General features: G+C 42.6%; 1 protein-coding gene across 2 annotated transcripts in view; it reads left to right on the forward strand.

The window, feature by feature from the left end:
* Window positions 1–14,725, forward strand: part of STAB1 (stabilin 1) — a 58,687-nt gene that overhangs the window by 6,071 nt on the left and 37,891 nt on the right. For both annotated transcript variants that reach the window (XM_065075109.1, XM_065075108.1), the window contains exons 3-14: window positions 950–1,086; window positions 2,560–2,675; window positions 3,852–3,937; window positions 5,022–5,091; window positions 5,991–6,086; window positions 6,545–6,661; window positions 7,482–7,678; window positions 7,892–8,025; window positions 9,451–9,578; window positions 10,726–10,817; window positions 12,375–12,497; window positions 14,060–14,206. In XM_065075109.1, the coding sequence (XP_064931181.1) occupies window positions 950–1,086; window positions 2,560–2,675; window positions 3,852–3,937; window positions 5,022–5,091; window positions 5,991–6,086; window positions 6,545–6,661; window positions 7,482–7,678; window positions 7,892–8,025; window positions 9,451–9,578; window positions 10,726–10,817; window positions 12,375–12,497; window positions 14,060–14,206 (1,443 nt within the window). The remainder of the gene's footprint in view (window positions 1–949; window positions 1,087–2,559; window positions 2,676–3,851; window positions 3,938–5,021; window positions 5,092–5,990; window positions 6,087–6,544; window positions 6,662–7,481; window positions 7,679–7,891; window positions 8,026–9,450; window positions 9,579–10,725; window positions 10,818–12,374; window positions 12,498–14,059; window positions 14,207–14,725) is intronic.

Genomic DNA, 14,725 nt, shown 5'->3' on the forward strand with positions numbered 1-14,725 from the left:
ACTTCAGGAGTTTAGAAATTCAAGGAAATGCTTTTGGGGTGAAATCATGAGCTTTAATGACAAGTTGGCATATGATGATGATGATCTGCTCTGAGGCTGTACGTTTTTCACCTGCTCTGGCTGTGTTTCATTTGGGGAAGGAGGGTTGGTAGGTACAGGGATACAGAAAAACCCTGTGAGGAAACCTGAACCCCTTAAGTTGTTCTGGCTGGGTGGAAGCACTTGTGCTGAATTTATCACCAGACATGTGAATTATCTAAGTCTCCTACCTGATCTTCTTGCCGGTGTTTATGGCATCCTTCTCACCTAAGGGCACCCAGGTAGTCAGAGAGGTGCAGAGCATCTTTCCTTTTAATCCACACACCCCCCTGCACCTTCTCGAAAGCAATTGCCTTGAGAACTATTTGTGTGAGCAGCTCCTGAGCTCTGGGAAATAGACTGAACTAACACATTTGTTTTTTCAGACCTGTGGAACAGCAATGAAACCTCCAGTGAACTGGACCATATCAATGGCATGGAAAAGAGAAATGCCGTGTTGCATTTTAGTTCAGTGTCTTCTGGCAAGGGTTATTGATTTAGGGCTTGTCCTCACATACCATTACCACATGCTTATAAAAGATCAGCTTAAATGAACAGTGCACAGTCATGATTATTTTAGAAATGGTTAGAATTTTTGCTGTGAGGTGTAGGGGGAAGATAAAGTAGCTGTGATCTGCCCTATTGCCTTCTAGCTGAGATCCAAGCAGAGTAGCACGCATCAGAGTGACATGATGCTTTAGCCTATATGAGTGTGCGATGCACCTCCCAGCAGCTGCACTGACCGCTGCCCTCCCCAGTGGTGTCTAAAGAATGGTGCAATGTTGATAAACATATTAAAGGTTGGCAAGGTGAGTGACTAGGTTAACGTTTTAATTTTGGGCTGATTTACATTCTGTTTTTTCTTTTTAAGTTACAATCCATGCGATGCAATGTCAAGACAATGTTTACCTTGAATACAGCGTGTACCGCTTGTGCTGCAGCGCCTAAAGTGTTCTGTCCAAGAGGGTGGTTAAAGACCACGCAAGGATTAGGAGTGCGGGACTGCAGGTAAGGCCTATTTCCTAACCACGTTAATGTTTTGGTGCAGCCCTGCTATGCAAGCGGTAGTGTGTGTGCCTTCAGGAGAACATACATGTTTTTTGAGCTGTAGAGATCCAAGCAGTTTTGTTTTCAGATGCATAAAAATGGTTGTATGGACCCTATCTTTGTTGGTTTGTCTCCTTGCAAATCCCATGGACTTTTTGCTGGACGTAAGTCTCTATATACACAGATGATTACCTCTAACTTGCACTAAATAATCTGAGTTTGTTCATCTTGCTGTAGCAACTTAACAGCGGTCTGTCTAGCATGGAAACCTGATATAGACCCAGAATTCCATAGTGGATTATTAGGAAAATAATATAATGATAGTTCCCCTTGTATATCCTCCCAGCTTCCAGCAATAATCCTCTGAACTTTTTACCTTCCTAGTTCACTTTATGACAATTGTTTGTTCATGTGTTCCTTGCTTTTATTCTGTTGAGCTTGGCTCTAATAGGAAAACGGTGAAGGAAAACTGAATTTACCAGGAAGTTTTTAAAAAATGAAACACTATAGATTATTGTTTGTGTATCTATTCAGTAGTGAATGTTAACTGTTAGTATGTAGCTCCATTGTCTACTGTTTTCTGCGATTTGCTATTCTGTCAAAATACTTTAAAAATAGCTGTGACAGTTTTGCAGTCTATAGCAGTTTTTGCACAGACACACATAGGAGTCAGATTGAAGCCAAAGCGGCAGTGCTATTGAGACAATTTCCAAGTTCCTTTTGGGAAGGATGTTGTGCCAAAAATAAAATGAAGTGTAAGAATAATGTGAGTGTATGCAGCTTTTCTGAGTGTTATCTGCTCTTGTGGTGGTTGTTGGACAGACCCAAGAATAGTCCTGTACTGCATACGTGCAGAACAGGAGATGCTGCCGTCAAGGGCTTATACCCTGTGCGTAGAGGTGATGGATGAAGGGTTGAAAAGAAGATACTTCTTTTGTAGATTTAATGGATTTGTCCAAGATTGTGTAGAGAAATAACACAGCTATTAAATCCAAATTTCCAGCATCCCAATCTGTAATCTTTAGTGCAAGACAGAAAGGGACAAGTCCTGCAAGGAGACTGTTTTCTTTCAAGGTTATTTGAGTGTGAAGTCCAATGCTGTGTCACCCTGGAGATCCTGACTTTGTTTCTGTGCTGTCTAACTCTCCAGCATCCAAGGTTTCTGTCCTGATACCCTCAGACTGCCCAAGGTCCTGTCTCACATCCATTCCCTGGCAGATTTCTTGTAACCAATCTTTGAGGCTCAAATCAATGGGCATCCTCAGAGAAGACATAACCCAAGTGCAGACTATTGTGTGCACGTATGGCAGAGTGAATGAGTGCCTGTCCTTCGTTCAGAGTTCAGTGCACTGCAATGAGATTGCTTAGAACCCCTCCAACAGGCATGTGGTATGTTTGTGTTGTAATCATGAACGTCGCATTGTTCTTTTTAAGATACACTGTCAAGTTAGGAGAAAATACGCTTTCCCTGCCAGGATGCCATCACATATGTAAGAAAGAAATTGAGGAGAAAAGGTGCTGTCCAGGATTCTGGGGTTCGGAGTGCTCCGGTAAGTTTTTGAACTTTTTATTGCACTCTCTAGCTGTTGTGTAAGTCACACTAGTTTTAATAGGAGACATTAAATATGCATTGAGGTGATTAATTTTCATTATTCCTCAAAAACTCACAAGGTCTTTGTTTTCTGTCTGGGAATATAATGGGGAAGGAATCTCTTTGCTTCAGATGAGTTGAATCCTCTTACATTTAACACATAACATAACCTCCTTTGGTAGAACTTCCTTTTGTCTCTTCTTTAAAAATAATCTTTTGGAAAGGGATGTTTTTGTTCCTCTTTAAGAAAGTTTCCAAAGGAAGAGGAAGATATTTCTTTCTGATGTCCCTCTGGTCTGCAGTGCATGTGCCACGTGCTCTCCTGTATAGTCTGGAGTTAGTCAGCCGTTCAGCCACAGAAAATACTTTGCAATTCCAACCCAATATGAAAATAACTGTCCCAAATTTCCCACTCAGGTTTATGCCAAGTAAAGAGAATTTGTTTCGTCTTGTTGCAAAAATCCAAAAGAAGACCTATTAAGCTGAACACTTCTCATATGATTGACTGATTGCTGGAATAGGGAATGATGCTCTCCAGTCCTGCAGAAAATAGAAGGTTGTTTGAGAGCTTGAGCCTGTTCTCTCACAGAAGTGGTGTGAATAAGCAATTGGCTTTGTCAGAGGAATCACATGTCTAATACTTTCAGAAATAGTCCCCAGAATTTGGAAGTACCCCACTCTGAAGATGTGTGGACTGTGTTTGTCTGAGCACATTCCCAGCTGAAAATGCTCAATGGCTTTGCAAAGCAGGCTCCCACCTGTCCTGAGTTTCAGAACTGCCCTCAGGTGGTTGATTCTGCCTCTCACTGATGCTGGTAGCAGTGGATCAACCTCAAAACATGTTTCAGTGCCTTTGCTGAAATTTTGTTGTAATAGTTACGCTCCACTGGGACTTTTCCTTAGACTTTTAATACCGGGCTTTTCTTAGCTGGCAGCCACATTGCCCATTGGTGCCACTCCTGGCCATATTCACCAGCTCTGGGCCAGCGTTAGGTGTATTGGATAAGCAGGCAGGGGCTTTGCAGGTGAGGAGGCCACACTTTTGCACAACTGGCATGCCTGGGGGGAGAGGAGATGGAAAGGGGGATGCAGTGCTGGTTGTTTAATCTTGTCTCACCTGTCTCTTGCCTTCTAGAGTGTCCGGGTGGCTCTCAAAATCCCTGCAGTGGCCATGGGACATGTTTGGATGGTATACAGCAAAACGGGACCTGCATCTGCAAGGTCAGTGTGTGGTTTATTCTGGAGGTGATGTGCTTTTGTCAGATGTAGTTGTATAGCGTGTGTGCAGGTGCTTTGGATGAAGGCCCTTTTGCCTGCAAGGTCATTAGCAGTTTCTTTCATTCCAGCATCAGTGTCTGTGGTTTTCCTAGAAGGCTGGTGTCATCTGCAATAGCACTAAGACACTGTTGGTGAGGATATGGAGTTGGGAAGGATCTCTAGTAGGAAATTAAAGAAGAATTGCATTAATTTAACCCTCTGATCAATTTAAATAATCAGTGTTTGTCTGTGGCTGCAAGAAGCTCTGAGATACTTGGCTGCTAATGAGCTGCACCTTTTCCAGGCTTGGATGATATATTTCTCAAATGAACTGGTCCTGCTGCTTGGCAGGCAGGTCCTCCCTCTCTCAGGAAAAGCAGGAGAAATGAAGAAGAGAATTTAGGACAGATGTTTGTTTTTTCCTTTGCAGCTCCAGACTTAGTACAACAAAAGCATAAACAACTCCTGCACACTTGAATCATGTTTTTCTAAAATTTTCAGCTTAATGGATCAGTGTCAGACGTGAAATTCTGTCTTAGGAACTGTATGTGTTTACAGCATCCTTAATTAATAGCATCATGAGCTAAAATCCTACCTCATGGGCCCTTCTTTGAGAAAGCTGATTTTGGATTTAACTCAAAGAGACCTTATATAAATTAAAATATATGCCGAAGGTCCCCACGCCCTGTAAAATCTATGTTGAAAGTCTCACTGGCATTAGTGAATTCCAAATTCCTTTTTCAGAGAGATATCAGAAGCCAGCTGGTACTTTACTATTGGTTTGTAATCAGGACATTGTTTCCCCAGTGCCCACCAGAGTTTTGCTGGCGTTTTGCATGCCTGCTGTGTGTCGGCTTTCACTGTGATCTTCTTTGCCATGGGGGCTGGTTAATACTACAAGAGCACTGAAAAGATCAGTTTTCTTCACTGTATTGCTTCAGCTGTCACAGAAAATCAGAAATGGGGAGAGACTTTGAATTGTAACAGTGTGTGAAAAAACGCAGTGATACAGAAAAATAACATCTGGGACATTTTGGGGCCCTTCTAGGAGCAATACAGTGGTTTTGCGTGCCAGAATTGCCGAGATGAAAATCGTTTTGGCCCAGACTGTCAGTCAGGTAAGAATGAGTTATTCAAGTGAAACCTCCACAAAAAAAACTGAGAGCAAAGGAGGAGGAGCGGGAGGTTGAATGAGGAAGGGTGCTGGAGAGGAGGAGGGGATGCCAGCTGGCAGTGTTCAATACCAGCTGTCCTGGCATTTTGTCTTTGTGCCCTTCTCCACAGTCCCATTAGATAAATGATTCTCAGTACTTCACTCAAGTCTGTCCATTTTTCCTGTTGTAAATCTCTCTCTCCCCTTACCAGGGCTATCACAGTTTCTGCTCTCTTTTTAGCCAGGCTGTTGCTACATCCCTGAAGCAACCCACACTCACTTCCCAACTGTTTTCCAGACTCCTGTAACTGCCTCACTTGTCTCCCAACTTCTTCCTTGTTGCCCTCCCTACAAAATTAATGCACACAGTGCTGCTTCTCATGAATGGCATTTTTGGAAACGATTTAAACCAGTGCAGCCTGACTGTTAATGAAGCCCTTTTTGTCCAGCTCCTGGTTCCCTTGTATCCACACAGGTGAGATATGTGTGGCCTTGGTGGTTGTGCTCACACGACACCAGTGCTGGGATCACAGATGTGCTGGGCTCTCATAACGCTGCCTCCTTCTACGCTGGCTGCAGGAGACTTAGAGGAGTGGGAAGTTAAAACATGTGCTTGAAAAGCTGGTCTAGGTCTTGCATTCTTGTTCTTACCAGGCAGTATTTTGTCTTCTTGAGTTCAGGGCATTCAGTTTGCCCTTGATAAGCTCTGGCTGGCATGGCCTGTTTTTAAAAGGAGCTACATTTCCTGTGGATTATTAGCATGAAATCGGGGTGCCAAGCACCGGGGCAGTTGGCCCATGTGTGCCTGGACCCTGTGCACTGCCTTGTAGCTGAAGGTCAGGTTTGTCTGGACTTCCCTTGCAGTGTGTGACTGCGTGCATGGGGAATGCAACAGCGGCGTCGCTGGGAATGGAAGCTGCACCTGCTATGGAGGCTACACTGGCCCCAGATGTGACCAAGGTAAATACACTGACAGCTGCAGAGGGGCTGGTAGAGCTAAACGATGGTATGGGCTTGGATGCATGTGTCCCAAAAGGAGCTGGGAGGCAATGAATAGCTTGGGAACGTAGAGGGAAGATGGTTTGAGCACTGGAGATCTAGACAGAGGGAAAAGCTGGGGCCTGCTCCCCATTCTGTGACAGTGGCTGAGATGTATCATCTCTTTGTGCCTCTGTTCTTTCTTTCTCTGGAAACCAGATAGATCATTTCTTCTCTCTAAGCCTTTTGGGACCTGACTACCTAGGCTGCCAGTGATTCAGAGATGTCCGCCCTGTTCACATTCCCTAGCTATTATGCCAGCTTAGGGGCCTCTGGAAACCGCATTTACCTTAATTTCCAGATATTTTGTAAGGTAAGTTGTATCTTCCAACAGTGCCATGGGTGCTCAAAGGGAAACTGTCTTTGCTGTGTGATTCCAGAGCTTCCCCTGTGCAAAGGCGTAACCTGCGAGGCCAACAGTGAATGTGTGGTAAGGGCTGGGACCGCGACGTGTGAATGCAAGATGGGCTACAGAAGAAGTGGGAACACTTGCCAAGGTGAGAAACTTCTATGACCCTAAATGGTCCCCTGTTTGGAAAAATCTTATTGCACTGGTGTCTCTGGATTAATTTGATCACTGTGCATACAATGCCTACTTCACTGCAGAGGTTTAAGAACCTGATTTTTAGGAATCCCTTTAAGATTAAGGGCTAAGTTTTTTTGCTTTCCTCTCACTTGTTCATGAAAGCAATAAATGAATTAGACTTGCATGTTCCATCCAGCACTCGCTTATAAGTATGTACTGAATAACCGTGACAATGAGATATTGGTGAGTCTGTACCAGTTTAAATAATAAGGCATCTAACTGGAGGATTTCTTCACTGATTTCAAATTTGAGTTCGTGAATTGGTTTTATTAAAGTCAATAAGATTAATGTGATTAGCTAGATATGGATAGCTCTGTTTTCACTAGCTTTTTGCAGTTTTTCCTGACCAAACTGCAGTTTCATATATTCTCATATATATATAAATATATATAAATTCAGAAATAAATCCAAGCATTCTCTGTCACTCACATTTCTGCTACTGATGTAACATGAAGAATGTGTCATCCAAATTCCTCAGATTAAAAAAAAAAAACAAACAAAATGTCTGCTGTCTGAAATGATTTTATTTTCCTGTGAAATTTTGTAAGTTTAATAGTATAAATTAATAGACTTGTAGAATGGTTTGGGCTGGAAGGGACCTTAAAATCATCTAGTTCCAATTTCTTATATTCCATTCTTTACAGGCCTTTTGCATTCTGCTGTGGCTGCTGTATGTGCTGTTTTGAAAACAGAAATTTGGTTACTCTCACCTCTCATCTCTTTAATTGCAGCTCAGGATCCTTGTGCTGCTTCTCCATGCTCCCCCTTTGCCATGTGTAAGGTTCTTGGACCACGAAAGTATCAATGTACCTGCAAAGAAGGATATCGAGGAGATGGAAGGATTTGCCAGCCCATAAACCCTTGTGTTGATAACAATGGAGGCTGCCCAGAAAACTCTACAATTTGTGTCTACAGACGTCCAGGAGAGGTAAGGGGCAATGACAGCACGTCAGCAACCTGCAAGGGTCTGAAAACTGGCCAGATGAGAAGCTCTTCAGATGAGAACACCATTGTGTTGGTCAAATGTGTTCTCCTCACCTTAGGTTTTGCAAAGGGTAAACAGACAGCTCTTTTGTAGGGTAACTTACTGGATAAAATATGGTGCATGCAGCTCTGCAGTCACTGTGTTGTCTTCTCCTAGGCATCTTGTGTTTGCAAGCCTGGGATGAGTAGGAGAACTCCTTCGTCTGAGTGTTCTGCATTTCCCAACAATTGCCGGCAGTATTTTTGTGACATGACTTCTACGTGCGAAATTAATTCCCAGGGGTATCCTAGGTAAGCCAGCTTAAAGATTGCTATTAAAGAAGTTTATTCTGCAGCTAAAATGGAAACTGAGTTTGGAGGAGCTGAATTTTGAAGAAACTGAGAGCTAACTGAGGAGAATGGGCCAGAGTCATCTTTTGAGAAGAGCCTGTTTGTAACAAGCCCATTGAAAGTAAAGAGTTTTACATCAGTCATTGTAAATTTTGGTGTGTGGGTCACGAGATGCTTTAAATCTGGGGCATCAGAGACTTCTGTGATGTGAAATAGGAATGTAGCTACCCAAGTTGGTGGTAGTAGTAGGGTATTATAAATTAATTATCAGTCATTAAAAGGGAGACATGACTTTTGTTTGGTCATCTTTGCCCACATTTGATTCTGAGGGCTGTCTTTGGCTCTCCTCCTGCTCAGGCCTGCAAGCAAGAAATGAGTTAGAGCTGCAGATTGACAGGGGAGGGGGAAGTTGAGGGAAGAAACACCGAGGATTTCGTGTGTTGCCAAGAAAAGGTGGAGCTTCACCGAGAGTGAAGAGGGAAGGAGCAATCCCTCTCCTTGACCCTTCCTTCTCCATTGCTGCTAAAACTGTTGGCATCCACTTGTTCATTGTGTGCTCTGAGCCAGAACTGAAACACGGTGGCTTCCCTTTCTGCAGATCCGCTAGCAAAGGGCAGGACACGGTGTTCAGCACAGGCTCTGCCTCAGTGGATGTGTTCCCCAGCAGCTGGCACTCAGCCCTCTGAGGCTGAAGTCACATCAGATGCCTCCCCTGTGTCGCATGTCTTTGCATCCCTGAAACAGAGAGAGCAGTGCCGATACTTGGACAAAACCCAAACGGGAAAAAACATGGTTATCGGCCAATGATCTTAAGTAGTCTCAGAGTAATGACTAGAAATCCGTGTGAATCAGGACGGAGATTTTCACATGTAGATAAGCTTTTCTGGAAAAGTCATTAGCCTGTCTGGAGCTCTCATTAAGTCTTAGATGAACCATAGCTAACTGATGTGGTTGAGCTGGCACTTCTCACTGAAGCTGAGGGGTCACATAGGAACTATTTCCTACATTTTCACTTAGCCTGTGGTTTTTACGCGTTACCTCAAATTTTCAGATGCTGTGATGACTGGTACTGACTGAATATCTAGTTAGAAAGGTGTCAATAAGTATATTGTGGCTATCTGTACCCTGAACGCTAAAGCAGACAATCTTTATGTTGATTGTATCCGAGCATCTGTGTTCTTTTTGGGCAGGTCCAAATTTGCTTGCACTCCAGAAGAGTGCATCTTTTTTCCTGTTGGTTTAGGCAGAAGTTACTATGCTCTTACCTACACCTTAAAGATGGAATTTGTCTTTCAAGTGTAGATACTGACATGTTGCACTCACATTTGTTAAAAGTGTTGCAAACTGTTCTATAATGGTTTGTTATGTTCCATTCTTGTCTCCTAGCTGTGTGTGTAAAGAAGGGGAGATTGGAGATGGGAGAAATTGCTATAAAGATCTCTTGAGTGAGATAAGTCATCATAATTCACGAGAAAGGTTTGCTAGGAAATTAAGCGTCGCCAGGAAAATGTTTGGTAAATGTCTTTTGAATTTGTTTGGGGAATGGGGCAAATGTGGGGACAAGTGTGTCAGAAAAGACTGAGAGGTTTTCAGCGTGATAGATCTTTTTCACAGTGTATGACCATGGGCTGCAAAATCAAGCATGTCACATCTCTGGACTCTTACCACCCATTCCAGACTGTGAATTGAGTGGACTGTTGCAGAGAGCGCTGTGGATGTATATTAGGTATTTAACAGCCCCAGTGAAGGAGGTTCCATATCTGCAGAAGAAGGAAAATGTGCCTTGGAGGTGTGATTCAAACGCATTTGTACCAAACCACCAGTGTGCCTCCACCCGCAGTGTCTCTGTTGAAGGCTCAGCAATCTTTCAGCTGTCGCTGAGTTTTCTAGCTTTGATGCTTGAGCCTGGTGTGCCATAGGTCCTCTACTTAGTAGAACATCTACAAAGCCCTTAAACTGCCTCCTTGCCAGCACGCACATGTTAGTGGCTGTTATAGAGATGAAAAGGCTTTATTCTACACGCCATGGTACTTCCTGAGTGAGGATTTGCTTTTCTGTTTTAGAACCCATGTACTGCAAGTGGGGAGTGATAACTACAAAGGTTAATTCTTGCCTCGCTGTAATCCAAGGGAAGAATGAGAACACTTTAGCTCATGTCAAAGCATGTTTATGTTAGAAACCTTCTCCAGCTCATCCTCTGCACAGTCTTCTCTGTCTCCACTAACTTAACAGGAGCATAGAGATAAGACTTAAAGCTCAGCTTAGCTTTTGTGAATACCCCTCTCTGCTAGATATCACTGTGGCCAACACTTATTTTCTGCATACATTTTCCATAATGATTTGTGCTACAGGCAACTGCATGAAGATCTCTGGGTTCCTAAATCCTGTGCAGTGGGACTTTAAAACCTAATGATTTGCAGTGGACCAAAGTCACCAGCAATCCTTCAGAAATCTCATGGGAATGTGCTTAAAACTCCTAGCAATCAAGCTGGGCTGTGGTAGCAATACCAAAGTCCCTCTGGTTCCTTGTAAGCAAGTACTAGTTACTTGCATCAGGCCAAAAATGTGTAGCTTGAATTGTGCTGTTAACAAGAAGAATAATTATTGCTGGAGTTAATCCATATGTCAAATAACTACTTCATGTTGCCACTTTTTTTACAGCTTCTGGTTGCTCAGTGTTGCTGACTAAATATGGGCCTTTCACAGTCTTTGTACCATCCCTTCTTTCGATTCATGATAGCATGGAATTTAACGTAAGTTTTCCAGATTTTAGCAAATTTTTGTTGTCTTGGGATTCTTCCATGCCTGAGTTTTGCAGCATGTAAAAACGGATTGACATGTGAGAGAGGAACTTTGGAAGGTAGTATTTATAGAAGCAATCTCTTAGGAAGACTCTTCATTGTCTGGTTGAGTTGCAGTCCCATAGAGGGTGTTATATCTCTCACATTATTTTTAAAACATCTCTCTTTTCAATATTGACAGAGTATGTTTTTAATGTCAGGAAGTGTAAGTTTTTCTGGCCATTCTTCATTTAAAGCTCAAACCTCCTGTGTGTGACTATTCTCAAAACTTTAAGTGGCTTTTCACTACTTGAGGGTAGGGATTTCAAAAGGGGCTGGGGTTTTCATCAAAGTATGGGATTTTGGGCCTCTGGCTCTAGGTGTGGGTATGGTGTCAGCTTCTTCAGAAGAGCTCATTTTGTTAATTGGGAAAGCAAGGACGGAAGGGCTGAAGAAAACTGCTATGGGAGCCAGGACAAGAGTTTGAGAATTCTAGGCTTCAGCAAGTAGGTCCTGCAGGTCATATCATTATTTTTTAAAAATTTTTTAACTAAATTGTTTTCTTTTGCAGTAGTTTTTGCCCAGTTAGACCTGCAACCAGCCTATCCATCATTAGGGTGAGAATGTATATATGCCATTTTCCCAGGACAGAGCTAAAAATCAGCACACATGAGCTACAAATGCAGCAGTAGGGATTTTAACTGCATGCTAGGCAAGGTGCCCGTTGTGTGTCAGGTGGCAGCTAGCTTGCAGCTAGCACTTGGATACGAGAAGTAAATGTCTTAAACATAACCCAGGCAGACCAACCCCATTTGAACTTTACATTTCCAACTGGTTTAGAAATATCATTCCTTTGCTTGATGGCAAAGCTATCTGTGCAGCAGCAGGAACTCACAAAGTCTAGGGAGCAACTCCTAACCTACAGATGCCTGGGACATGAGCTACCTCCTTGTTAAGCTGAAGTTTCCGCTAACACAAGTCAAGCTCTGTGCCTCAGTCATAGTAACTTCTGGATTCATAGAAAATACATCAGGAAAGGCCCCTGAGTTATCTAGTCTACCTGTTCCCATAAGGGTCAGTTCCACCTAAATCAGTATTGGCACAGGATCATCTTAAAAAAACACCAGTGATGGAAAGCCCAGAAAAAAAGGAAGAAATTAAATGTAAATTCAGCAGCTTAGACCACCTGTAAGATTGCGTATGGGAGGCTTCAGCAAGTTTTATAACATAGAGCATGCAAGGATAGTTTTTAAATTGTCCAAGTCTGACAGGTTTCTGTCAAGGGAATTCCTCTAAAGTCATGGGAAAATTAATCAGTCTCCCTGTGTTTGAGTGTGTGCACAAACAGAAGCAAAAGATTTGCCACAGTGCTACTCCAGTGAACCAAAATGAAGAGGGCAGCTCAGTCTCGTACTGTAAGAATTCCCCTGTGTTAGCTGAGGCAAAGGTAGTGTTACGGCTCTTCCAGTAAATGAGTTTTTTGAAAGAACATGTGATTTATCTTCTTTCTGTGGTCTTTATTCCCCAAAGGATACAACTGCTGAGCATTTGTGCAGAATGCACATTGTTCCTGGTCTGCATTTGTTAGAAGACATGGTAAAAGCCAAGACTGTGTGGACCTTGTCTGGACATCAGCTAACATTTGATAGCCCGGTAAGGGATCTCCTGAAGTCCTGGGCTGGTGCTTTCATGTAGGACAGACTGGAGCTTGAGTGTAGTTTTCTTGGTGCACTTTCTTAACCAGAAAACCTTTTTCTCTAATCAACCTGCCTGCAATCAGAACAACAAGCTCCTTTGTGGAGTCCAGAGCAAGGCGATTTAAGACCAGACACCCCAAGCAAACACTTTTCCTGTCTTGCAGACAACCAGTTAGCCAGAATCTGACTGTAAATGGTCTTTCATTGGTCTGCATATATATTCTGGAGAAGAGACCTTTTTCCTACACCTTTAGCAGCTACAATATCCTTGCGGCTGACATGGAAGATGCAGCAAAGTCTCTCTTCAGACCAAATGCTTCTCCCTGGAGATTGTGTGCTTGGGCGTGGCCACATGCTGAATATTTTCTCTTCCAGTTTCCCTTTTCTCCTCTTTCTGTTTTGTTTTTCTTAGTTGTCCTAGCAAAGAGTTTTTCATCATTATGTTCTGATATGGAGTGCTTTTTTTTTTCCCTTTTCCCTTTTTAAATTGACTCATATGTTCCAATATCCACTGTTCTCTCTCCATCCTGCGCTTTTCCTGCTTGCATGCTCCCAGCTGACTAAGGGAGAGCCGTATGTTTCCTCTCTGAGGATCCAGCCTTGGCCTCAAGGTCTAGGTCGTAATACATGCACCCTGCATGCTTCAAAAGGACAAAGCACTATTTGGAGCTGGGGAATCTGAGCTGAGCTTGTGAACGCTCCTTTTAAATTTCTTTCCTGTTTGTTTACTCAGGAGTCCTTTGATCTGGGAAGTCTGCCCTCCCCTTCCTTTGTTTCAGCCAGAATCCTCAGTGATGTGGACTAAAGTTCAGGACAGGGAGGAGCAGTTCAAGAAATGCATGTGGTGAAATGAAAAGCATGGGGAAGTTGTGCTTGCCCTAACTGTGATTATAGCTGCAGCACCAATACCTTGATGCTTAGTTTGTAGGTTACCCTTTGAACATCTCTCTGTACTCAACTTCAATGCATGGTTGTACACAGTATGGAAGGACCAGATATGTATCTTACAATTCAGTGAACCTGCCTCATTTACCTTTGCTATGAAGACTCCTTGTTGGCATTATGAGCCAATAAAGGTTGAAATCGAAGTTGTAGTTCCAGGATTGTCTCCAAATTTTGTACTCCCATGTGCAGGAGGCACCGTGCCTCTCTCCTTGTCCTTGGCAGACTGAAGCAGCAGCTGCTTGGTGGTCAGTGCACCCTTTAGTGATCCAGAGCTGGGATCAAGCGTTGTTCACACTCAGACAAACTTAAGTCTAGAGCTGACTGTTCCAGATTAGGTCTTTTTTCTGTAATAAAAGTACCCTTCAGGATCAAAATATTACCCAAACTCAAGTAGAGGTGGGATGTTTGTTTTACACACAGGCCACCCCTTAAATTTACTTTTTCCAGAGTAACTCTGGTTGTGCTTTCACCTTGCTGATCCATAGGCAGAGAGCACTGAAGGGAACAGTGATTTGTAGATCTGTCACGATAAAACACATATACCACAAGAAAATAACTTTTTTTGTTGTCCAGACGTATGTCACATCGTTTCGATATCAAGACCTGCCAGGGGAACTGTACAATGTTTTGCAGTCGAACCTACCAGCAGCGAATGGCATCATACATATAGTTAACACCCTAAGGAAAAAAACCAGCATGGACAACCTCAGAAACTCACAGGTACAAAGACATTCGGATTTCTTCTGTTTCGTGGCATAGCAGAATGAATGCTTTAAAAAAATCTATTTTTGTCATCAAACGTCCAAATCAGAGAGGCTTTTTTAAAGAGAAAAGGCTATTTATTTTGTTTTCAACTCTTGATAAGGCCTGTTAGGCACTATTATGTCAGCATATAATTAAAATTAGCTAATAGCATTGCATAAACGCACCTCACAGTGGTGCTTTTACAGTGCTGGAATGAGTAAAGTTCTGCTTTCAGGAGTAAGATCATTCCATAGCAAATGAACTCTTTTTCAGTTGCATCTTACAGAAGGTGTATCTTACAGGATAAATGTTGAAAAAACATTGTTCTCTTAAAAATCAAATGTAGATTTTGTTTAATTGGTTTGTACTGCATTTTTAAATGATAATGTAAAAGTTTTCTTTGCATTAAAAATATGTAAAATGGGGACAAATATTAATTAGACTTCTGCATTTTGAAGTCATGTCTTGAATTTAAGACCCTGGGTAAGGTTTTCG

This window comes from Columba livia, chromosome 10 (assembly GCF_036013475.1).
Source record: "Columba livia isolate bColLiv1 breed racing homer chromosome 10, bColLiv1.pat.W.v2, whole genome shotgun sequence".
In the NCBI taxonomy this organism is placed as follows: Eukaryota; Metazoa; Chordata; class Aves; order Columbiformes; family Columbidae; genus Columba; species Columba livia.